The sequence below is a fragment of the Phalacrocorax aristotelis genome, chromosome 4, assembly GCF_949628215.1.
Source record: "Phalacrocorax aristotelis chromosome 4, bGulAri2.1, whole genome shotgun sequence".
Lineage (NCBI taxonomy): Eukaryota > Metazoa > Chordata > Aves > Suliformes > Phalacrocoracidae > Phalacrocorax > Phalacrocorax aristotelis.
This window is the reverse complement of record NC_134279.1, coordinates 67,401,337-67,427,335: the sequence shown is the minus strand read 5'-3', so window position 1 is coordinate 67,427,335 and position 25,999 is coordinate 67,401,337. Positions and strand designations below refer to the sequence as shown.

General features: G+C 40.5%; 1 protein-coding gene across 5 annotated transcripts; it reads right to left on the bottom strand.

Annotated features, from left to right (window-relative positions):
- Nucleotides 1-6,679: 6,679 nt before the first annotated feature.
- On the bottom strand, nucleotides 6,680-24,156 carry FGFBP1 (fibroblast growth factor binding protein 1). Of its 5 annotated transcripts, XR_012660402.1 has the most exons (3): nucleotides 24,051-24,156; nucleotides 22,435-22,730; nucleotides 15,154-16,552 (listed from the first exon to the last, which is right to left on the bottom strand). XR_012660402.1 is itself a non-coding variant. In XM_075091834.1 (2 exons), exon 2 carries the CDS (start codon nucleotides 9,432-9,434, stop codon nucleotides 8,721-8,723), a length of 714 nt encoding a protein of 237 aa, XP_074947935.1. In that variant the 5' UTR covers nucleotides 9,435-9,459; nucleotides 10,780-10,839; the 3' UTR covers nucleotides 6,680-8,720. The 5 variants fall into 5 exon arrangements, 2 of the variants coding, with proteins under 2 accessions (XP_074947935.1, XP_074947934.1); XM_075091834.1 differs by lacking the exons at nucleotides 15,154-16,552; nucleotides 22,435-22,730; nucleotides 24,051-24,156 and adding exons at nucleotides 6,680-9,459; nucleotides 10,780-10,839; XM_075091833.1 differs by lacking the exons at nucleotides 15,154-16,552; nucleotides 22,435-22,730 and adding an exon at nucleotides 6,686-9,459.
- Between the last annotated feature and the right edge of the window lie 1,843 nt (nucleotides 24,157-25,999).

Genomic DNA, 25,999 nt, shown 5'->3' with positions numbered 1-25,999 from the left:
TATTAGCCAAATTTACTTCTGAGTAGTACTTAAGTAAGTCCAAGCTCCATTAGTATTGAATAGACGTAGGTCCCTGAAAACAGTGGTTTTGGGTAAATGGGTGGACCTCAGGAGGAAAACACAGGTCCTCTCAAGGAATACAAATACAAAGTATTCAAATGCAAATGAGAAACCAAATTCAACATTCATTTGGGAAGAGTTAGGAAGGTTTATATGAAGGCTGGTGCTCTGTAGGAAGATGAGTTAGTTTTCATCTCTAAGTAAATCTTGCCCTGCTTCCAAAGACTGAAGCCAATATACTAATAGAAATGTTAGCTATACTCTTGCTAGAACTGTCTACCAAAGCAAGCATGGGGAAAATTCAAATGAGCCATGCAGGCATGATCTGCCATCATCAGCTGCTAATAAAAGCCTAAATTCAGGCATTAAGGTAACCTCAGTGCTGCAGTACTAGGTACAAAAAAAAAAAAAAAAAGAAAGAAAAATTAGGAAATAAAGAAACGCCTAGTTTTTAAGGGGAAGGGCTCAAAAAGCCGACAAGCAACTGCCAGTTCAGGAGTTTGTAATGACTCACTAAGCCTCACTAAACTTGCTCTAATACAGTGCTGGTTTGCTTGGTTTTTTTTCCATATGCCCCTGACTCATACTTCATCTGTTCTTAGAGAAGAAAGAGACATAAATTTGTGTGAAGTTCTTCTTGAGTGATCCTGGTTTATGCACGTCTTCCGTTCTTGCATTACCACAAAGAGCTATAAAACAAGTTGGTGCTTGAATATCCACCTGAAGATAAGGTTCATAATGTCAAGCAAGAAATATTGTATATGATAGAGGTGGCATTCAGCTAAACGTTGTGAGCTTTTGAAAAGGAAAACTCCACTGGAACTTTGCTTGGAAACATGCTCCAGCTAGATGAGGAAAAACTACTTACTCAGCTTCTGAGAGGCCTTTTTAATACTGTGACAGCTTTGTTTTACTTTTGGTAGTAAAATTATTGTATGCTAAAATAGGTTTTTCCTCTTTTTTTTTCTGCATAATGTAGCCTTTTAATTACGAGGATAGAATTTTTTTAATGAGTCTACCCTATACTCTGAATAAAATACACTGATATCAAAGTAGCTATAAATTACCAGTGTCTGTTTTCTGTGAATTATATTTTTATTCATCACTAAGCATCCCACCTACAGAATCTCATGTGATCATTTCTTACCATTTCTTTGGAAAGTACATTTTTCTCTCATTTTATTTTGAAAAAGCAAGTCAACTTTACAAATGTAATTTCTATTAATACTGCTTCCATTCTATTGCCTGGAACCTCTCCCTCCATTTTACTGATTGGAAGCACTTAATAGTCATAGATGACCCTTATGAGATTAAGTTAGAATGCAATTTTTAAGGAAGTAATAAATAAGGTGGTCTTTTGAATTTTGCTTTGGCTTTTGAATTGCTGATGTGGACTTGTTTGTGTTTTTAAGCCTTACTCATACTGGAAGGGCTAGACTATTCCTTTATTTGAATGAAAGCTAAGATACTCACATTTTCATAGGATTCTGTGGGTTGTAGTATAAAAGAAACATCAAGCACAAGTACAGTCAAGCTGAAAACACTGGATAAGAAGACTTTGATTCTAACTGTTAACATTAGCTCTCCGAAAACTGCAGTTTACCTGGTTTTGTTTTTACACCCTCACATGTATTTTTCCTTTTGCCTTCTCTCTAAATAACAGTTGGAGATTACCTTAACAACTGGTCCTCCTTCAGGCTTGGGGGGACTTCAGTAAATACCCTCCTAGTCCCCTGCCTAAGTAAAATCAGCCACATTTAAATGTTCGTGGTCAGAGCACAAAGCAGTTTAAGGCAGTGAAGAAACCTGCATCTGACTGAAATTCTAAGAGTTTGGGCAGCAGAGTGTAATTACCTGGCTGGACATTGGCCAGGACATCATCAGCTATCATCTTCATTCTTACAGTGACATTAGCCTGGGACCTCTAACAAACCTGTACAATGAGCAATCCGATCATTAACCCAAGTGGACAGTTGTTAACCCAAGCACCCCATCTGCAGCACATGCAACCCCTAATGCTTTGTGTGAGGATTTTTTTGGAGACAGGATGTCATCTGAGATCTTACACAAACCAGCAACCCTGATGTCCCAACTTTTCTCTGTCTGCAAACTGACCTCTTTAGCTCACTTCTGTGTCATTTGCGCATGTAAGGGAGGAATATAGAGTCTATGAGATCAACATTTAACTGGAGTCCTCCCTATAGGGCATTAAGGTATATAGGCTGCCACATATGCAGAGCAAAGACCATGTTCATACCTGCAGGCATAAGAGACAAGACACAAAATTCCCTGGAATCTTGCACTGCAGGGAAGAACTGCAGCCATGCTTTGAAGAGCCCTTTGGAACAAGGAGTAGGAACAGAGCTGCCATGGTGTGTACATCTGTAGGGATTCACTGCTCTGGACTAGCCCAAAAGCAGTCTAAGATTTTCCAGGGAATCTTACCACCCCTAGAGTGATGCTAGAAACCACATCACCTTCAGGCAACAGATGTAAAATTAACTCATATGATATAAATAGTATTCTATTATCTAAGCATACTCATTACATATAATTAGTGCACATATTATGGATGTATAGAATACATTCCTATTACAGATAATATTGTAATTCCTGGATTTTAAGATTCACCTTAACATCAAACACTCTGGCTGACTGGAACAACTCTCTTCTTCCTTGGCATGAACAGACCACCACACAGTGCTTATACATGCACACTCGCAGGCAGTTTTCAACACGTTGGAGGCTCTCATTATATAACAAAATCCCTTTGATGTGTTTTTCTGTTGCCTGGAAATCAGTGTGGGACTTCCACAGTCCACTGGAAGCTTCAGGTTAATAAAGTCTATCATTTCCGTGTGGGGCCTGGTACGATCAGTGACTGAGGCAGCCAGGTAGCAACAACTCCATGGGAAGCCTTCACAGTTCTTCTGCCTACTCATTATCACTTCTTTGTCTTAAACCACCTATTTCTAGCGGGATCAATAAGCAACTTTGGAAGAAGTTCCAGTAGATGAGTAAAACAAACATGCTTTACTTTTTAGGAGCATGCTTCTGGAGAAACCTGTTACACAAATCCTTGCTGAAGAGATAAACTGGGTCCTAATGCATTATTTTCTGCGTGTGGTAGCTTTACAAACAGGTAAAGAGCTTTGTGACATGGCCAGTCCCCTCTTTTTTTGTGTGACCCTGTGTTACCTCACTGCAGTAATGGCAATGGAAGGAGCAAGCAAGGCACATGGATAACTTTTCAAAACCTCTAGGTGTTCAGTGTCTGATAATTCTAATCTTACTAGGATTCTTACACGCTGCCTTCTGCTGTCTGGCTCTTTGAAGAGAGGTGATGACCGCAGCCAAGGTTCAGAGTTCCCCTGTTGTTTCAAGGGGGGGAGCAGAAACAAGCTCAAAGATGTTAGAACACAGGAATGCCTACAGCAGTCTTGAGATTTGTAGGGCTTGTTACACCATTTGTGGTGCTAACAGGCAGGTGCCATGCATGCCCCAGCCAGGGGTGGGATGGTAGCACCATCCTAGTGACAAGGTGGCAAGCAACTTCTGCAGGCTGGAACCTGCTGAACTTCCCATCCTTGAAGCTGGATTTTTCCATTTGATCAATTCCCAGTGTGCTAATCAGAGTGGTATCGCTCTTGGAAATAGCCTAGAGGAACAAACAATATAATAGATTGAAATGGAATGAAAACTAGGCAAAGGCACGGATGAGGTGCAGCAGCTACCAACAAGTATTGAGCTGCCTTGCTCAAGGCAGCATCAGGAAAAAAAATAAGGCAAAGGTGGAAAAGGGAGTGGAATTTATTATCTAGGTTCAGCTATGCCTACATGGATTGAGCACGGCCATGTAAAATATGTCTTGTCTGAACACTCAGTCTCTGCTATGGTTGGTCAAATACAAGTGAGGTGATATCAGGTGGTAGGTACTCATTGGCCCCCTCAGGGGAAGAGGAGGGTAGGGCACTCCTGGAAGCAGGAAGGCTGAGTCACTCAGCTCTATTCTCCTACAAGTAGTCATGTAACATATGAGATTAGATATGTAATCTGTACTGTCGCCGAAGTGGTAAATGAGTAAGAAGGTTGCAAAAGGAACGGAAACTCATTCAAATGAAATTGTGTGTGAAAGTGAGTAGAAAATATGCCACAGAAAATAATAAAAAAATAAAAGATTTAAAGTTAAAGGAGCTGAAATTTTACAGATTCTTAAGTAGTACTGCATTGCCAGAGCTATTTGCTGGGCATTAGAAATAACTCCTCATTTCCAGGTGAATACAAAAATACATCTAAAATTTTCTAGATAAGACTGTCATATATTAAGCAATTACTTTGGAAAAGCTGTTACTTTCAAATTTTTCTCTCCTCTTTTTCAAATAATAATTTTTTGAATCTCCGAAGTTTGATGAGAGTTTAAGAATTTGTGGGAGTGTGTGTGGGTTGGGTCCACTTAAAAAGATCATCCATAGTCTAAAGCAATTACCAAACATGTAAGTAATCCATACTGCAAAAGCGGGAAACTTCTCTATCTCTGGAACTAGAATGAGTTTCCTATCTTCATAAGCCCTATCCTTCTTTCAAATTATAATACCCATGGTTGTCTGGAGAAACAAACTATATTGCCTAGAAAGTAAGCTACTTTTTCCCAAAGATATTCCTAATAATTTTAAAATACCTAGAAGTTAGCTGGACATTTTCAAGAGCAAATTCATGTATTTCTTGTGCAGAATAATCTAATCACAAGGCATGAGAAGGGGCCACTGGAACTCTGAAGACCTCTGTTCCTGATTCAGCCACTGATTTTCTCCCTATGACTGTCAAGGTCATAGGGTTTTCCTATACGTCATTTCCCCAGCTGTAAAATGGGGCTGATTTTCCATAACTCAGGTCAATGCTAAGACAGCAGAGATCCTTATGTTTTCAATCTAGTAGGACAGCGGAGTTGGGCTGCACAGACATAATTTAAAACCATTCATTGTTTTCCTTCACTGTGTTCCTACTTGCCCTACTATGGAAGGTGTTAGAAAAGTCACTGCCACCATTATTCTAAGTTCTTCAAACATGAAGTTCTAACACAATGACAGCTAGTGCACCTGGGGAAAAGAGGCACAGAATAGAGCTTAGCTATAAACTTTTTCATAATGACCACAGATCCTAAGATGCAGAATGCCAGGAAATGTTTTATTTATCCTAACCAGCTTGAATCCAAAAGCATCAAAGTTATACTGACCTAACTGGCTCTGTAAATGCCCAGAAGAAAGCGACTCGTATGTAACTGCTGTCAAGTGATTGCTTTGCAAATGTAGGACTGAAACACAAGGCTTGGTAAGTGCAATGAGAACCTAGATGCACTTAGCTGTAGACTCGTGGTCTGTTGAGATCAAGCATGTTTACCTCCTCCAAAGAGCCACATGAAGATAAAAGATAAAAGTCAGTCCTGAGAGAAAACAAGAAGATGGAGCAGCGGAAATGCAGTTCATCCCCAGAGAGGACCGTGCAGCTCCCACATGTGGGTCCAAGTGCTGCCAGTCCTGCACACAGAGAGGTAACCTACAGGTCTGAAGTTGGAATTTGCTCTGGGATATGTCACTGCAAACTCTGTGTGCCTGGCTGGCTGGCAGCCACAGGGAGAGCAGCGTCTGCAGGCGACTCCGAGAGGGACAGATCATGCTCCATGTCAAAAGTACTTACTGTATTACTCCTGAGTGTAACAGCAGCTAAGGGTAGTTAGGATCAGACATTTTCCAAAACATCTGGAGCAACTGAGACTCTGAAGCCAGGCTTGCCCAGGTCTGGGACTATTATACACATGTCTGTGTACAGGATTAGATATTCATAATCAGTTGCTGCAGTGTATGATTGCTTGAGCCAAATGCATGCTTCCAATCCTTCCTCTGCATCTTTGCTCCTAATGCGAAGTGGTGTAGGCCAACACACAGAGTGTCTAAGCAGCTGGAACTCATCTGCACTTTCAATACTTATGTATCTACCTTAATAACAAGGAGCTGGTAGATGGGTTTCCACCCTGCTTGGCACCAGAATGGCTGTGTCTTCCAGCCAGGAAGTTAGTACTGATGCCCTTTTTTACTGGAATTTTGCTTTGCTGTGGGCATCAGTCTAACAGAATTTATCCTGCACAGCCTGGTAATACCCAGTGTTTCCGCAGGGCGTGCAGAGGCTAGAACTTCAGTAAGAAGAATCTGCTTCTTTTTTTGCCATTCAGACTTGGTAAAATACAGCCAAATCCTTCTCAAATGCAGCTTGCCTGACTAATAGCAGCATCCCACATTAAAGATATTAGTCACAGAGAGATTGCAGTGTTATAAGTAGCCAAAAATGTAAATTAATATCATATGAAGTACTTATGAGAGTCTCCAGAATGCTGTCATCTTTAAAATACTGTGCCTAACACCCGAGCTGATGCCATGCCTTCTTCCCAACTCTGCCAAAATAATTTCAACCCTGTGTAAGAACGCTTGATTCCTACTAACAGGCAAAACAGAAGCGAAAAGCTGTTTTTAGTAGCACTTTCCTCTCTTATATATGACTTCCAACTAAATTTAAGTATTTTTGCTAAGTTAATTTTTCACTGCAAAGAAAATACTAACTAATATTAGATAATGGCAAGGGCGTTTATTGCTGTAGTGACAAGACAGAGTAGCATTAAAATGCCCTTTCCAGACATGGTCATTTAAATAGAAAGTGAGTGTATGTGACAATGAAGGAAAAGAAAGAAGTTGCAGGAGGTGAGTTACACATAACATAACTTCTACAAGGCCTTTGATACGGTCCCCCACAGTCTCCTCCTGGAGAAATTAATGCATTATGGCCTAGACAAGTGGTCTGTGCAGTGGGTGGGGAACTGGCTGACAGGCCGCACCCAAAGGGTGGTGGTAAATAGCTCTTTCTCAAACTGGCAACCTGTCACCAGTGGAGTCCCCCAGGGATCGATATTGGGCCCAGTGTTATTCAATATCTTTATAAGTGATCTGGATAACGGCATCAAGTGTAGCCTGATGAAGTTCGCTGATGACACCAAGTTGAGTGGGGAAGCAGACACTCCAGAAGGGAGAGCTGCTCTGCAGGGAGATCTGGATAAGCTGGAAGAGTGGGCCAGCAAGAACCTTATGAAGTTCAACAAGGACAAGTGTAAGATCATGCACCTGGGAAAACATAATCCGGAGTGCAGCACAAACTGGGGTCCATCTGGCTGGAGAGCAGCTCTGTGGAAAGGGACCTGGGGGCCCTGGTGGACAGAAAGCTCAGCATGAGTGAACAGTGTGCTGCTGCGGCCAAGAAGGCCAGCGGGATGCTGGGTTGCATCAAAAAGGGCATCACCAGCAGAGAGAAAGAAGTCATTATCCCACTCTACTCAGTGCTTGTCAGGCCACACCTGGAGTACTGTGTGCAGTTCTGGTCCCCGCTATATAAAAAGGATGTGGACAGGCTGGAAGGGGCCCAGAGAAGGGCCACCACGATGATCAAAGGACAGGGAAGCCTACCATATGAGGCTAGGCTGGGAGAGCTCAGGAAAATTGTATTTCATGAAAGTTCAGGTTTCTAGAAGTGGACCACTGTGATAGGAGACCATCCTTCCCAGCTGCTTGCCACCAGAAAAGTGTAACTTGTATATTACATTTCTTCCAGCTATTTTCAAATATTAGCAAAGCTCAGTTGTCATTATTTAGCTTTACATTCTTCTAAAATCACTAATCTTGTAGAGTTTGGATTTCCTTTTTTTTTAAATACAGGTGAAGTCTAATGCATAGGAAAGTATTTGTGTTGTCCATACATAAAGATAACAGAAAATGTAACTTCAAAAGAACATACAGGCAGTATTGAGCATGAGTGCTTTAGCTGCTTGAGTAAGGGGTCCAGTCCTGGGCCTGCGCACGAACTTGTATAAGTCATTTTCTCTCTGTGCCTCAGTTTACCTGCCAGAAAGTGTGTATAATGTGTTTCATACTATAGCAGAAAAGAGAGAATTGAAGTTTGCAAAGCTTTCCAACAACTTTTGATGAGAAAAGTTTTGCAAAATTATGGAAAGATCTAAAAATCTGGTTGCCCTTCATTATGATGATGATGAAAAACTAATGATAATGTAGTTCCCTATCAAAATGGTGCTTGCACTGGCTGAGAAAGCTGAAATCTGCAAAGCTGCAGAAGTATTTTTGAAACTGCTTTATAAGCAACACTTTGCCTAGATTCTGTGAAAGATCAATCTTTGATAAAGGCTTAGCACTTGCAGAGACATCTAGTTAAACACAGAGAGAGAGAAAATACTTTTAATATATTTTGAAGTTTATTTTTCTTAATAATTTTTAGGTCAAAAGTATTGTACATAACCATGAAGTGCATAGCACTGAATTCATCACTTTGGCTAGCACAGCTCAAAGAGGGCAAGGAGACTACTTATACACTTCTGTGTAGAGCATGTAACACCCATTGGTAACGTCTGTGTAGCAATCTACATGCAAATAAAATCTATAATATATTCCACTATGTCAAGTGTAGTCTGTTGTGTATATACAAAATCAGAAAAATAGATGCTTTTCTTTCTTATTTACACTATATAACATGAGAATAAAATCTGGAATAGTTTGCAGCAAATTAGATGAGACTAGACTTTCATGATACAGAGCTTTAGAAATGCTTCCTCAGCATCTTTTGTCTTGCACCATCGTGATAAAAAAGTTGCAGAAAGAAAGCAAGCTTTCTGGACAGTATTCCTCAGCCACCTTTTTCTGATCAATATAATCTATGTCTTCAACACAGTCTTGAGGACGGTGTTCTGGCTTTTTTTCAGCCACAGAGGCAGCTGCTGGAGTCTGAACTTCTTTTGCATGATGAACTATGTTCCCTTTTGCTGGACCCACTGATGTTAGTAGGCTTGAGTGGGTCAACTTGAGATGAGCGCCTCGTGGGCCTTTCCTACACACTTTAGATTTCAGGACACTTTTGGGGTCTTGACAGATCTGCTTCTGCTTCTTTAGGGATCGGGAGACTTGTTTCCAGTAGGATTTCTGGTTTGCTGCATACTGTGGGCAGTTGGAAGGGTCTCCAGAGAACTCACACCAGAACTTGCTGTCACCTTGCTTGCACTCTACGCGTACAGTGGCAGCAGTCATGTCGGTCACTGCCCAGGTGCACTCAACATTTTCTTCGGTTTTAAACTTGCCTTTAGGAGATGTTTTTCCTCCCTTTGACTTCTGCCCTTTTTCGTTTTCTTGGTTAGATTCCGGGGTTTTTTTTCCACTGTCTTCTATGCCTTGCCTTCCCTTTTTTCTTTCCTTCTGTCTTTCACAGTTGGCTAGTATCATCTGGGAGACCAGAATCAACGCACAAAGAAGTCCTAAGCTTTTGATCCTCATGTTCTCTGTTTTGCTTGTTATCTGCCTTCAAAACAAAGAAACAAACAAACAAAAATATAAAAACATTTTCACTTAATGCTGGACTCCTTTTGACAGTTGCGGTATTGCAGACATGGTATTGCACTGCTCCTTGACTCCTATTAAAATCATGTTACCAGCAAAATCCTCTGTCCTTTGTATGAATAATACCTGGTTTCTAGAACCATTATGGATTATCCTTTAGAACTGTAGATGGTTATGGAGTAAGCCCTTCTGATCCAATTACTTAATTATCTATGCATTGTGAATGGAAGAGAGTCACTCCCAGGATGTGCTACTGCCCAGTGACTGAGGTACCTTAATTAAAATCTCTTCTGCAGTCAGAGGAGGAATTTAAGCCTGGGATTTGTCAGTCTCAGATGGATATTTTAAGTTGTAACATATAAGCAGTTGTTGTTCCCATGATCTCCCATTTTGTAAACAGCACATAAGTGATTTTGACTCCAACCTCTATTCTTCAAAAATATGCCAGTCAGCAAGGAAACCATTTGGTTCAAGTTGAGCAAAATGACTTTTTAGGCATCCTGAAAATTTTCTTAATTCACTGGTTATGCCAGTATTTCAGTTTTCTGTTTAAATAAATAAGGACAGCAGTCTTTCTAGACACCAAATAGTAACTATTGATGCATTTTTTGCTGCCTTGACTGCTAACAAACAAAACTATCTTTTTGCTTGTGGAGACACCTGCAGTGTACTGGGCTCTGTCTAAAGCTACCAAATTCAAGGGACAAATATGCAAATTCAGTTTTAAAATGTAGCTAGTTAGCAAATTATTATCAAGCTGATTCCCTCTTCTGCACAGAGCACGTTTATTTCTGTAGGTGTTTCTCTTTATGAAGCAGCTTTCAGGATCAGAGCATACCATAATAATAGAGGGTTTAAATCTGGTATTTAGTTGATTAAATCCCTAAATGTGTTTTTCAGATGTTTCCATCATAGCCATTTCTGTAGCTAAGTTTTCATGTTAGAAAGCAGAAATTCGTGTGTAGGCATGCCAATAAAGCATGAATTTCAACATTCAACTACCTGCAACTATCTTTAATTACATAAATTTAGAATCTAGAATACACAGATAGCAGCAGATGTGAGCAGGTCCTACTCTTGCATAGTTCTTACTTGATTTGGGTCATTCCTTATACTACGCACGAGATTTTCACTCCATAAAACCCTCTTTAGAGAACATTATGTAGTATTCACAGTTCCGTTGCAAATACAGCAACTAATAACATTAAAATGAATAATGAGGTGACAATAACTTTCTGTTGCAAGTGGAACAGTGCCGAAGTAAGATAACTAAAAGACATACCTTGGGCTTGGAGATATCCAAATGCAACTCCTGATGCAACTCGTCTCTTTCAAAAGAATCAGAGCTAGTTCTAAAAGCAGTATGGCATTTATAAAGGCAGAGACACACCTTCAGGTCTCCAGCAAGACTATTACAACACAATAGGATACTTCAGTGCCATGTTCATTTACCTCTGACACACCTCCTCGGAAAAGTGCCAGTTCTCATTCTCAGCACAAAAAAAAAGAAATCCAACCACAATGGGGTGACAAGGTGTGTTTGTGTAAATTAGATGTTACTTAGCCAAGTCCTTCCCCCTTCATGGACAATGATAAGAACTTTATTAGGTCATGATCTTCTCTAAGAGAGCTTTTCCCAGCCGTTGGGGGAAGTATTCTGCAATGCCCTCTGCAAGTTCCAATACCCTTGTGTTTAGCAGGATTTGGGTAGTGTTCAGTGATTCAGAAAACCATTCCACAGACCATTTCAAAGTCACCTTTTGAACATTTCATTACCTCCTGTCACAAGAATGTATTGGAGAACATTTAAAAATCAAAATACGTAATTATTCTGCATTAAGGACAGCATTCATTATGGTGAGATGGTCATAAGCACAAAGTTCAGAAACAAATACAAGCTCCCTCAGAATGGGGTCTAAGGGTGGGGATCAGTTGCACAGTACTGATCTATGCTCCTCCCTCTCTGCCAGCTTTTGTGTATGTAAAGTGGGTTACATCATGAGATTTCCATGACTAGACCATGTCTAATGCATATTAACCTGAAAAATATTATAACAGTGAAAGAATAAGCATTAGACAAATATAAAAATGCACTCAGTTGGGAATAGGCATCCCTTAAAGAATGGATAGAGCAGCTAGTGCCTCTCTAGCTCAGCTGCTTCAGGTGGTTTTACTAGAGAAAAGTGGGACATTTGTAGTATGTGCTTGGGAAACACAAGAGTAAAAGGTGGGATGCAAGAAGAGATAAAAGTAGAAATTAGTGTAAGATACAGGCAGGTCTTCCGCTTGACTCTTTCCCATTACATATAAATGGAATGAGACAAAGCTATAGGCAAGGCATTGTCTGGGCTGATTTGTTGATGAGAAGACCTAACTTTCTGTAAAAAAATCCGAAGCTGAAAAGGAAGAAAAAGTGTAATTCTGCAACGAGTGCAGGGCAGAAATGTGGGGAATGGGATTCATTTATTTGAAATGATCCGTGTGCCGGGACCAGCTGCTAATCAATCTATGTACGTTCAGCTACCTTTGATGCTTTCTGATCGAGTTCAACCATTTGATCTGCCTTGTGCACCTTTGATTGGCATGAGGTAGTATAAAACCCTTTGCAATAGTCCACTAGTTGGATTTGTGGTTAGCACTAGTAAGGGCTAATGAAAGGTCAGAAAATGTTTAACAGTGTGTTAGGTTGGATGGGAATCAGAGAATTAGGGTAATGCAAGAGATAAGTATGTGAGGGAGTACCTTGCTCAGGAATCCTAAAGTAACACCACATAGTATCCACAGTATCATCTGGACTATTACTATTTAGGTTTACAGTATTAGGTACTAGTACCACATTTACAGTTGGACTCAATGACCTTATAGGTCTTTTTCAACCTAAATGGATCTGTGATTCTATGATTCTATGTAATGTGGCTCCTCAAAACAGTGCAGCTGCATGACTGTGGCTATGTGCCCTAGCTAATGAGCGTCTCATCAGGACTAATTACTTTGGGGACAGCATCAAGCCAAAGCAGTTACACTATCTCAGGTTCTGGCACTAATTCAAGAATGTCTTTTTCATGCCCCACTGCCTTGTGTAAGCATACTATAAATTGATTTCTGTGTGACAGATTAGAGGGTTGGTTCAGGCATATCGCCAAAAAAACCTGCCACCAAACCACCCACACACACATCCCTGCTGTGGCCAAACAATTTCTACAACTAGGGAAGAGAGGAAAGTTGCAAAGAAGTATATAAGGAACCACAGGCAACAGGACCAAGCATAATGTTTACAGCAAAGAATTACATGTTCCTGTCCCAGCTCTGCCACAGACTTTCTCAGAGGTATTCACGAGGAGGTGCCAGATGTTCACCTGGAAAGGGAATAGAATACTTATTCTTGTAGATGATGTTGCAATGATTTTTTTGGTTGGTGTTTCCAAAATACCATTTACTGGTGAAACTAATTACAATGTACTGAAAATATTTAAGACCTCCACCATTCTTCACTTCCAAAATTGCCTATTTTGACAGCTTTGCATAGCAAATCAGGTTTCAGTGTCAGTGTCGGTCAGCTGCCCCGTTGTCAATCGTAGAATCATAGAATAGTTTAGGTTGGAAGGGATGTTTAGAGGCCATCTAGTCCAACCCCCCTGCACTGAGCAGGGATGTATTCAACTAGATCAGGTTGTTCAGAGCCCCGTCCAACCTGACCTTGAATGTTTCCAGGGATGGAACATCTACAACCTCTCTGGGCAACATGTTCCAGTGTATCACCACCCTCATTGTAAAATTTTTTTCCTTATAACCAGTCTAAATTTACCCTACTTTAGTTTAAAGCCATCACCCCTTGTCCTGTCACAACAGGCCTTGCTAAAGAGATTGCACATGGAACATAGCAGTGTAGTCTTCCTACTTGAAAAATAATGGGGGGGTGTCATGGTTTTAGCTGGGATAGAGTTAATTTTCTTCACCGCAGCTGGTAAGTGCTGTGCTTTGAACTTAGTATGAAAACAATGTTGATAACACACCGATGTTTTGGTTGTTGCTGGGTAGTGCTTGTACTAGTCAAGGGCTTTTCCAGCCTCCCGTGCTCTGCTGGGTGCACAAGACGCCGGGAGGGGAGGGGGCACAGCCAAGGGAGCGGATTCAAACTGGCCAAAGGGATATTCCATATCATGTAACGTCATGCCCAGTGTGTTACCTGGGAAGGGCTGGCCGGGGGGGGGGAGGCAGCAATCGCGGCTCAAGGACAGGCAGTGTCAGTTGGCGGGTGGTGAGTGGTTGTATCATTTGTGTTTGCTGTCTTTTTTTCCTTTTTATTATATTATCAATATTTTCATTATTATTATAATCATTATTATAATTATTATTTTACTGTAATTATTAAACTGTGCTTATCTCAACCCACAAGTTCTTTTGCTCTTCCGATTCTCTCCCCCATCCTACAGGGGTGGGGGGGAGTGAGCGAGCGGCTGCGTGGTGTTCAGTTGCCAGCTGAGGCTGAACCACAACAGGGGGACAGGGAGAGAAAAGGCCGTGCAAGAGAAGATTTGCCTTTCTGCTGCTTTGATATTCCCTGCCTGCAGTTGTGACAGACTGGACACGTCAGCTCTTCCCATCTTTAGCGTGTAGGAACTTCTGTAGCAAATCCTGCAGCCGAGTGCTTATTGATACAAACAATTACATCTTCAAGATGATCCATCTTAACCCAGCTGGACCTCTTGCCTAACCTGCTTGGATGATTTCAACACCCCAGTAAACCAAGATTTACTTATTTAGGTCCATAAAATACAGTCTCAGTCTATGGAGGTTTGCCTGCAGTTTTATTGCTATGGCCCCAGAATATCTTTTTGTTTTGTTTTAATTAAACATGAACTAATATTTAATGGATGCCTTTTCCCTATCTGGGCATATAGTGCATATTCATACTGTACCCCAATAATCCTGCTGGGAGCTACCTCATTACTATCTCCTGGTGATCAGAACATTTTTCTTCAACTTTCATCTTGAAAAGAAAGTACACAAAATTAAAGTAGAACCTCCATTTCTTATGTGCTTAATTAGCACCTAACTGTCAACAAAAAACTGCTGCAAAAACTTGTTTATAAAATGATTTCCAAGAAAGTTGGGGTTTTTTTTTTTTCTGTCTATCATGAATATTTTAAAATATACCTTAGCCTTGCCTTTTGCTGAGCTAAAATGCTGTTTGCTTGTAAACTGCAGACACAGTTTTGGCGCAGAACAAATAGTGCAGACTTGTAACTGCAAGACAGTTTGGTCCGTGCAACATATGGCAAACCTGAACAGCTAATTTGGCAAGATCAAGTTTATGGGGAGCTGTTTAGTTATTAAAACAGGCACAGAAAACATTTGCCAACACTAGCAAATAAAAGTAATTATTGAGAATTACAAACATGGATTCCCAAATCCCAATGTGAGTTTTATATAGAAAATCTTAATCCAGACATATTCCTGCTGCCTTTTGACTGACACTTGGGACAGTTAATCAGACTTTTAAAATTTTCATTAGAATTGTTATAATTAAATCTAGCTGGTGTCTTTCTGCTGTTCAAGCAAAGGGGTGAAGAGGTTTTATCCTTATTCCTAACTATGATTCATTGATGTGGAAGAAGTGCAGTATTTTCTAAGTTAGTCCTCATTGCTGCTTACATATTATCCACAAATATATGTATTTTTATATAGGAAATTATTGTCATTTGAATTATTAGTTGCACTGGTACATTATTTGCAAACTGCAATTTGCTTGTGGTGTCATCTATGTGGCATTGTGAGGCTCCTGTTCATTTACAGGTTCTTTTCCCCTGCAGAATAAAAAGGTAACTTTATATACAAACAGTAGAAAGTTAATTTAATTTACAAATAGTAAATGATCAATTAATTCCCTTGACCACCTACAAATATGACTCTATATCACAGAATCACAGAATGGCAGGGGTTGGAAGGGACCTCTGGAGATCATCTTGTCCAACCCCCCTGCTTGAGCAGGGACACCCAGAGCAGGGGGCACAGGAACGCGTCCAGGCACGTTTTGAATGTCTCCAGGGAAGGGACTCCACAGCCTCCCTGGGCAGCCTGTGCCCCTGCTCTGGCACCCTCACAGGAAAGAAGTTTTTTCTCATATTGAGGTGGAACTTCCTGTGTTCCAGCTTGTGCCCATTACCCCTTGCCCTGTCATTGGGCATCACTAGAAAGAGCCTAGGCCCATCATCCTGGCACCTTCCCTTTAGATATTTATAGGTAATGATGAAATCCCCACTCAGTCTTCTCTTCTCCAGGCTGAACAAACCCAGGTCTCTCAGCCTTTCCTCCTAAGGGAGACGCTCCAGTCCCCTGATCATCTTGGTAGGTCTCCGCTGGACTTGCTCAAGCAGTTCCCTGTCCTTCTTAAACTGAGGGGCCCAAAACTGGACACTTAAGAATATCAGCTATTTATCAGTCACATGTGTAGACATCAGGACGTTGTTTTTCATGCAAATACTGAGGCAGAGTGAAGTAAAATAGATCCAGCATCAGCAAAGTGAACAGCTGCTTACATTCCAAATTAACATCCGAGAGTATCATTCTGCAGCATTCAAGCAATCCTGATGATGGAGAGTGACTCCATCTGATGATGGAGACAGCATCAGGTAATGTTCCAAGGACACAAAAGAAGGACATGATTTTAATGGGACTCCAGGGACATGTGTAGAATCAGTTCCTCCGTCACAATTTTCCTTTTAGCTTAAACAGTTTGCACACAGGCTTCCTTGAAAACTGTGTCACCTGGCACAACGTACCTCACGGCGATTCTCTACAGTAAGTTTGCAAGCTTTGTTAAAAGAACAGGATCAGGTACGTGTATTATAAAACTCACTTTGCACTTTTACACATACACCAGAAGTGAATATATATTTGCTGCAAGACCTGAAGAAAGAATGACATTAACACTCTACATCTAGAGTTCCTTTAAAAATTACCAGCCTGACTAAATGGATGATGTTAAGCTGCAGCTAATTTCGGGAGGGGTGCGTGTTGTTCGTTTTTGATGTGCCTAGCATGCCAGGTGTTCCCTGCAAGTAAATGAATACCACCAAAGCATGTAAATCAGACATTTTCAGTGTAGAGGTACACACATTACTAATGTGCAATTCTTACTATTATTAAAACAGACTAGCCTGTTCATGTACTGTTTACTAACGAAATATGATCACATACAGGCTGTGGGTGTACACTATTTTGCTGAAAATAACTGCGGAAAGATGAAGTATGTTAACAAATGTGGTAGTCGTACCCCTACCTCCAAGTGCAGTACCCTTTTTACTGTGGCGGTGGGTTGTTCCCTGGCGCCTCACTTCTGTCTCTGGGTAAACAAGCTTCAGGCAAGGAACTCGCAACTTTATTTCCTTTTTAATTCTGTGAATCTAGTATCTACAAAATACGGTAAGCCAACAGCCGTAAGTGCTGAAGCCCTCTTACACAACGACAAAAAGGTTGTCATGTGGGCAGTGGCACCAATGCCAGCCTTTCTGTATCTCACCGCCTGTGCCCAACACTTCAGGAGACTGTTCCGTAGTGTCCTGGCATTTCTCTGGAAGATGCTGGTTAACTTAAAATGTGGTGATCGTTTCAGTGCACTGAGAACGCTTTACTATTTTACATGGAGGCATAATTATTTGAGAGGAGGTTGAAGAAAACTCATCAGTTAACTATAATTTTCAGTTATTTCTAACTCGGAGTTAAATTCATACTAGTTAAATAAGTATGAAAAAAGGCCCCAGATTCTCTCTTCATTGAGACTTTAACAGTACCCAATTATTTCACAAACTGGCTAAAACTGACAAGTGAATCTGGCAGAACAGCGTCCTCATGAAAAGCAATACCATTAAACCCCAATAAGAAAGAAACAAAAACTAGCTAAATCAAACAGGTTTTAACTTTAAATTAATCACAGAACAACAGAAACTGTATGACTCCTGTAGAGTAATTATATGCTAATAAAAAGAAGAGCACCTTACAAGACTAAACAGTGAGGTTCTTTCATAGCAAACTCCAGTTCGTGCTGAGGGTCTTTGCAGATGCCCAGGCATTTCCATTAAGAACTAAATTCCTGAAACACTAGTAAATTAAGCAAACACTGCTCCTTCATACAGTGGTTATCTGTGAATGAAACGAACAGCTTAATAATTTCATCCATTATTGTAGCCCTAGTATTACTGATTACCTTCGTCATCTACAAATTCAGTAGTTCTTACCTGTGCTGTTATTCTTCATTTACTTGCTGCATTATGGTGGCAAAATATCCTGAAATTCATTACTGCCAAGGTGTAGTTTCTTTCCAGCAGAGCCCTAACCCTCTTGGCTCCCAGCTCATACCTGGCAGTCAGCAGTTGTACATCTATTACCTAGCTGCTTATTGAACAGACTCTCCCATGCAGAGTTTATTTTCAGACCTGCAGAGTATTGCTTTGTCTTGGTAGGCAAGGACAGTGGTGTTTTTGGAAAATTATAAATGGTTTTAATTAACCCAAGGAGATCCAAGCCAGTGATGGAGCATGATCATTAGAAATGTGTTTCTGAAATGATGAGGAAATTCCTCTTGTTTCATTACATAATACAGAGGAAAATTCTGCGGACCATGTGCACACAGGAGAGGGAAAACTTTGATGCCACGTGGGGTTGATACAACGTTTCACCTTGGCAGGAGGAGGCTTTCCAAATTCAAAGAGAATAGGAAAATTTTAGATGCCTCTTCTCCCTTAATTTTATTGTGCAAGTATGTCGTACCAGCCTTAAGGAAAGTTTGCCTTGATTTTGGAACAATTCAAAGACAAAGAAGTATGAGCAATTGCCGTTGCTAACTAAACATGATTACCCTCTTCTATACAGGATGTTAAATGCTGATACCATGATAAAGATGATTGTTACTATGCAAGAGTTAGTGGAAAATATATCAGTTTCTAAGCAGATCCTAAGATTTTGGTCCCTGCATATTTGCATCCAGTAATGCTACAGGGTCACCAAAGAAGAGATGGGATTAGAGACATACAAAATAATCTGTTTTTTCCTTTTACTTTAGAGTTTAGCTTTCACAGAATATGGGGGCTATACTTTATAAAGCAAAAAAGAACTTGGGAAAAAAGTAATGTAAAATAGAGGGATACTACGCTGAAATGTGTGTTTCATACTGATTTTTCCAATATCAGGAAGAACTTAACCTCAAAATCTGAATTTTACATATTTTCATTTAATTTTGGCTCTAAAGGAAGTTATCACTTCTCCACCTCAACCACAGCTAAAGACTCTTCACACACAATCGTTTCATTGTCCTGTGAATTTATTTGAGCAGCCTGGGTGCTTGATTTTTAAGCAAATATTCACTATATTCAGGGCATGCTTAAGTTGTTTTGGCAGCCAGGGGAAACAACTATTGACTAATTGCCATCTGAACTATTTAGCCTGCTAAGATTTTTATAGCTCAGAGCAATGCAAGAGCCTGTCTGTCTGACCAGAACAGCTTCAGAAACACAATCAGACAAAGGATTGTTCACTTACAGAAAGATAAAATGAGTAAAATAATAAAAAGCTGCCATTGTAAATTACTGCCTGCCATTAGACTGGAGTCTATTCAGGGCAATGGCAAGTCATGCGTATCTACGAGAAGAAAGAATTTGACATGCTACATGAAATCACCAGACACATATCACTAGAACACAAGGGACTGTCTTATGAGCAGCAATATTTAAAATAAGCACCGAGCTTAACGCTCCAACCAAAAAGATTCTTCCAGCTGTCACGAATGCCTTATCTGTCATTAAGGTATTGCAGTAAAAAATTCCCCATAAGCTTTTTCAGATGAACAGCTGAAAAAAGCCTTTGCATTAAGGCAATTAAAGGCAGAGGAGGGTAAGAAATGAGATTCAGCCCTCTTCTAGTTCTAATCCACCTTCTCATAAAGGTAAGATTTTTTTTTTCTTAGTGGGAATTTGAAATGACTTAGGCACCTGTTCTAGTCTTTTTCTGCTGCGTACACAGCAGTTTCCACTGAATTGGTTCCTTTACAGGCAGCAGAAATACTATTTGACCCTGCATAGGTGAAGGGAACCAAGACCAGCTATGGGTTATAGTGCGGTTTGGGACATTTCAAATATTGACCAGCTCAGTGGTGAAAGGTTGCAGAGTGATACAGGATAAACATGAATGGAGCGGAAGACAGAGGTGCCAAGAGGTGGTGTGTTAGAAAGATATTCTTTCCTGGCAGCTGACCACTTTTTTTGAGGTTGTGTCTGGGCTTCTGTAAACCACATCTGATCTGAACTGATATAATCACCGGCATTTTTTTTTTCAAGGAAGATGGAGCAATTATCTTTTCTACCTTTTAGTTTAAGAAATCAAATCAACTTAGATTTCCTTTCTAGTTTTTCTCCAATGCAGTCCCAGTCAGAATAGATGGACTTTCAAAAGTCTGTTTTTGATATCAGTGATAGCTCTGGCCTTTGTCTGTTCTCAGGATCCTCTCCATAAATCTTACAGCTATTGCATAAATAAATAAAGCTGTACCAATAAAAATGCGTGTGCATATATACACAAATGTATATATAATATAATAGAATAAGCATTGAATAGTTTTCTACCTTCCATTATAGTTCACTAATATTAATAGTTTTATTTGTATATTTGTTGAAATAAGGGGTGCATGTATTTGTGTGGAGAAAGAATAATAGATGGATCTACCCTGACTAAGAAAGTATATTGCATAAACTGTTATGAATTTATCAGTGCCTGGTAATTTTGTGGGTTTTAGCACTGGTTCCAAGCACAGCAAGATGCTTCTAGCACTTGTTACAGAAGAAACATTTATTTCAAGTATACTTTTTTAAATATAGCAGAAAAATGGGAACAGGAACCAAGAAATTGTTCCAGGAAAAGGAAACCAAGAACCAGGAATGGAAAACCAGGGACTTTATGGTGTAGGAGACCCTGCTGGATCTGGCTGGGATGGAATTAATTTTTTATAGCAGCCCATATGGTACTGTGGTTTAAATCGGTGACTAGAACAGTGCTAATAACACACAGATGTTTTAGCTATTGCTAAACAACATCAAGGCCTTCTCCTTTTCTCACTCTGTGCCCCCTCCAGCGAGTAAGCTGGGGTTGGGCAAGAGACTGGGAGGGGACACAGCAGGACAGCTGACCCCAGCTGACCAAAGGGACCCAAGGGATATTCCATACCATATGATGTTACTTACAGCAATAAAACTGGGGGTAGACTTTCTAGCTAGCTGTTGCTTGGAGACTGGCATCAGCCTGCTTGTGAGAGGTGTAGAGTGAATATCTTTATATCACTTGGTGTTTTTCCTCCTCTTCCTTTCTCTTATTAAGCTGTCTTTATCTCAACCCACATTTTTTTCTCTCTTTTGCTCTTCCAGTTCTCTCCTATATCCCACTGGGGTGGGGGAATGAGTGGCTGGTGGGTGTTTCATTGCTGTCTGGGGTCAACCTACCACAGAGGTTTCAATCCTGCAAATAACTAACACAAATTTTTATTTCAGGGGATTCCAGTTGGAAAGAAACCAACGGAGAGTTCAGTCCATGTGCAGAACTTCCCCTTAGCTAAAAATACTGATGGCCACACTACACTGATACCGCCTTGGCTCCATGCCTCTAAACCACAACAGGTAACACAGCAAGGACAGCAAGAAGGTACAGTCACAGTTGTGACAACTCTTTTGCTGACTTAGATTACTACATTTGAAGAAACTATTTCAGCTACATGGAAAAGTGATCTTGGGCTAATGCAAGCTATGCCCCCGCAAGTCGTGTCAGCCACCATAGCCTGACCTATGCACTGACAGGATTAGCCATAAAGTTTATCCTCCATAATCTTTGGGTTATCCTTGAAACATAGTATAAGTATCCTTCAACTGCACTTGGGCTGTAAGGCTCAAGAGCTCATATCTGGAAGGGGCTTCAGAAAAGTCCTGCTGAAAGCTCAGTAAGTCAAAAGAATGACAACAAAGGTCTGCATTCACAGCCACCCTGTGGGCTGGTAGCTCCATCTGACATAAGTCTCTGAAGGCACAGAGAAAGGATGAAGGGAATGGACCAATATTATTTGCCATTTTCATTTTACTGAGATCAGCATGTTTGGGTATATAGTGAATAGAAGCCATTAACAAACAAAAAAGGTTTCTTGACCCATCTTTCCAAGCTCTACTGAAACTTGTTATGGTTAGCAAAAGCTGAAAGGACACATATCCCTCAGCATTAATGACAGATTTGGGGTTTGCTCAGTTAACCAAGAGATGATACAATGTTTCTATGTTCTTTCAAAACTTAGTGTTTTCTCTTGGATCATTTCTAACTCTACAGCACCTCCATGTGGAAATCATTATCAAACAAGAAATTAATAATCCTAAACACTAGGTATTAATACTTTTTTTTAATGGGTTTGCAGAGGACTAGCAGTATTCTAAATATTTAGGACATTTTTCAGAGGTATTCAACCCTGTTCAGCCAGAAACATATTTTCTGAAAAGAGGTGGAAAGCCGCACAGTAATTCTGTACGTCAGAATGCTACTGCTAATGCTGCAGCATTACAATTCAAATTCTAGTTTAAATTACCCTTTTTCCTCTGACACTAATTAGACAAACTAACTTTTTACTCATGTTTAATTCTATTTATTCCTCTGTGCCTGTATAGGGAATCTCACGTCTACGTCCTACTTCACGCTATCAGGGAATCTGGCAATTTTATCCTGTGTGTTGGTAAAGAGGACCTAAATCCTGGTTAACTAACCTGCTGGTTGGGAACAGAGCTGAAGGATGTATCTAGTAAAGAACAGCCTTCCCGTAACCACTTCCCACACTGCCTGGCCACAGCCTTCAGAAACTGAGTCCTAGATTATTTAATGCAATATTTAAAACAATTATTTAATAGATAGTGAATCTTACCTGCGTGTTGGTCATGACACAGTCCAAATGACTTCATTAACTACTAATAAGCATTAGGCTCGGGGCAAAGTGAAAAGATAAAAAAAGAGGACCACACGATACTCTGCAGGAATTTTGGAGAGTAGGCGCTGGCGCTCACCATCCCCTCGCACCCCTCCAGGAGGAACAAAGGTGGTATGAAGAGAGGCTGTATCTCCCCTGCCTGTTCTCACAGCTGAACTGGAAGTGGCCAGTGTTCTTAAAGGTTGTTCAGATAGCTCTCAGTCATCACAAGGGTATCCAACGTATGCCTGTAACTTACAAAAAGTTGTCATTTAACACTTTTAATTGAAGGTTTGAGGTTGAATAGGAAATGGAAGAAAATATGGAAAAAAGGGAGACTTCAGGGGCTGCTAGACCTGGCTGGTAAACCACCCGTTTAATAAATGTTAAATGGTCTGAACTCACATCCACTGATGATTACTACAAGAGTGCATCTCGCACACGGTAAAGCAGTCTTTCCTGATGCTTTTACAAAGCGTTTCCTTAACCCAGGCCTCAGAATAGGTAGGGGTGGTTTTGGGATTCTTTCCGTTAGCTCTGGTCAGGTTTTGACCTCGGATCTTAAAAATAAACAGAGCTAGCCAATTCCTTTTGGGAGCAGTATTTTATAGCTTTTTGAAGTGTAGTTGAGCTCAGCAAAGAAACCTTATTCCTTCCTTATTTCAGCACCACTAAAATCCCAAAGCTGCTCTGAAGTAGGATAAGCTGCTGACTGAAGCATTCTGCATAACTATGTAACTATGGTCTACAGCACAAAAGGGCTCGATGGCTGCCCACCGCTACGGTAGGGAGTGAGACAGGGTGCACCAGACAGGCTTCTTTCACTCCAGGATTAAGTTGAAATCAAGAAGAAAAATAACAACATTTGGACAGTTTGTGCTCCGAAAGAACAAAAAGAGGTTTTTGAAGATGAACAAAATTTATGAAATGATCTCATAAAATCACTTCAAAACCAGTATTTCTTTTAAGGATGGCATAAAATAGGATGACTACAGAGGGCAAAACCAACATTTTTCATTGCTGTCTTCTGGCAATGTAGACACTTGTAAATTTTAGCTTTGGAATAATCAGTGAAATCTTGGCATGCTCAAGGGCCCTTTCCTGTTAACTCATCAATATATATTCTGTTCCTCCAGCTACCCCAGAGCAGTTGCTTACTATTTGTAGAAAGATTTTTTTAATATAAAGACACAGACTAGGTTTTAAATATTATTTTTCTTCCTCTCCTTATCAGCTCTTTCTCCCTTTTCTGAATCATTATATTTAAGGTAACGAACAGAAAGAACCAAAGAGTAATTATTTTAATTAAGTACCAACATAACAGAGAAACACTGTTACATTCAGATGGGAGATTTACATTAAACTACGTGCTGGCACACATAGGCAGGTCTGTACTCACCAGGCACACGATGTATATTAATCTGCACTTTGCAGCATGACAGAGTTATGGTTGGAAGAACTAATGAGATGCAGACAAACAGATAGGCAAGCAAGATAAAATTGTAAGCAGCAAGGCTTGAGAAAGAGATAGAGTTTGCAGTGCAGAACTTCATTATTGTATCTATATGCATCACCTACTGATTACAGCCACAGTAACCCTGTGTAACGGGCTGCCGCTCTTTGAGAGCCCTCTCGGCATGTTCAAGATGCAAAGCTGGGGCATGTGAGGGATAGACTTTGTTCCCATGTGTGTATTCATCTAGTAGAGTTACAAAAACGTGTTAAATTTTTGTTTCTGCTTAAATACACACTTAGTATTGTTTAACATACTAGCTTCTGTCGAAACATCTGCTGTCGGAGGCCCCCTTACGTGTCCCTGTTTCATAACCTTTTAAAGGTGGGTAACTATATTTGCCTATGTCACAGAGATGCAAGAAAGTTACCTTTGGGTTTCTTTTTTTGTAGACATCCTGAAATGTACAAATAGAAGGCAATGTGGAAATAAAATTAATTACAATTTTAAACGATTTCTACAACAAAGAAACTACCTTCTAGCTAAGTATGCTGTTGTATTCAGTTTTCCTTTCCAGGTCTACAGGCTGACAAGCGCTGTACTTACACAAAGCTGTTGTAGAAAGCACACTAGCAATTAAATTGTGATGTCTCTTTAAATAGCAACAATTATTTTTGTTTTTGAATAACTTTTAGATAATGCAGGAGAAAACATAACATGATGATGACATGGAAAATTAATTTCCTGAGGATTTCCTTTTCAGACGGATCTCCTCCTCTCTCTGATATTTACAGTGTGCCTTTCTTCTCACAGAAGCTGAAGGCAGGCAGCTTTCTACACTGCTTTCTGGTCCTTGACAGTATATTTTCTTTGCTCATGTAAATTATGCTGAAGCTGCAGAATAGTCATATACTGTTCTGCTATATGAGTTCAACTAATATGTAGATGTTTAAAAAGTGCCATGATACACCCAGAAGAATAATTCGTCTGGTGGTAAGGATTTAAGGTAATCTTTAATTTTGGATCCTGGGTTCTTTCCAAGTCAGAAAGGCTTAGGACACAATCGTCCACAAAAAAAATGATTAATAGTGAGGAAGAAAAAAAGTTTGCCCATTCCATCAAATCACTGTGATTGATCTATTGTACTTCAAATGAAGTGTGTTCCTGCCAAAGGACACTGCTGCTGCTGCTGGAGTGAAATATGTAATGTTCCATAAAAAGTTTTATCGTTCCCTAAGCTGAAAGAAAACAGTGTTTCTTTCAGTTGTTGACTCACCCTGAGCCAAGAAGATGTCCAGACGCCATGCGATCAGTACGAAGCAAAACCAAAGGCTATTGAATTGATTCCAACTATGTAAAAGATTTCAGGCCTGAGAAGGCAGGGGAAGCAGATGGCTACAGATGGTGTTCCTTGTTGGTGCTACTCAGTGGCCCTTATCTCTTCTCATCTAGTATATTGTGAAAAATATCTCCTGTCACCCAGCGTAGCTTACCTCCATGGCAGTCACAATGTGGATTCCTATGGACAGGTTTTAACAACAGGTCTCGGAACATCTTTCTGATGAGACAAAGTGGTGTGGGATGTGTCATGGGGGACAGCAGTATTTGAAGCATGTCTTGGGGAAAGATGGAGGTCTTGTCCAGTTCCCAACCAGGTCCTGCTAGCCACAGCTCCCCTGAGCACTGCTGCTCCCAGCCGGACCCTGCAGAACCGCCTAAATGCCTACATCTGCCAGCAAACCACCCACCTCAGCACCGTGCAGGGCCCCAGAGCCAGAACACAACCCCAACATGGCAACATGGCCCTGCAACACAACAGCACACACTTCCCCAGGGCCTTTTTCCCCACACAAACACAGGTGCCGCTCAAACACTTGAGCTTCAGCTTCACTTGTGCCTTGTGAGGCACCAAAGAGCCACGACAGTCCTGGGTAATGTTTTCTGCACACTTATGTGGAAACCCTACCCCACGCCTTCCTCCTGTCACCTTCCCACACTGACCAGGTCTCCCACATGATCATTAAGGCATCAGATAATCTTCCCCAGCTACAAACATACATCTGTGGATGC

Coding starts and splice junctions, on each gene's coding strand:
- FGFBP1 (XM_075091833.1), bottom strand. CDS start 24,139: ATGCCCCAGCTTTGCATCTTGAACATGCCGAGAGGGCTCTCAAAGAGC. Junction 9,460..24,050: donor ACTGTGGCTGTAATCAGTAG/GTGATGCATATA, acceptor TTTGTTTTGAAG/GCAGATAACAAGCAAAACAG.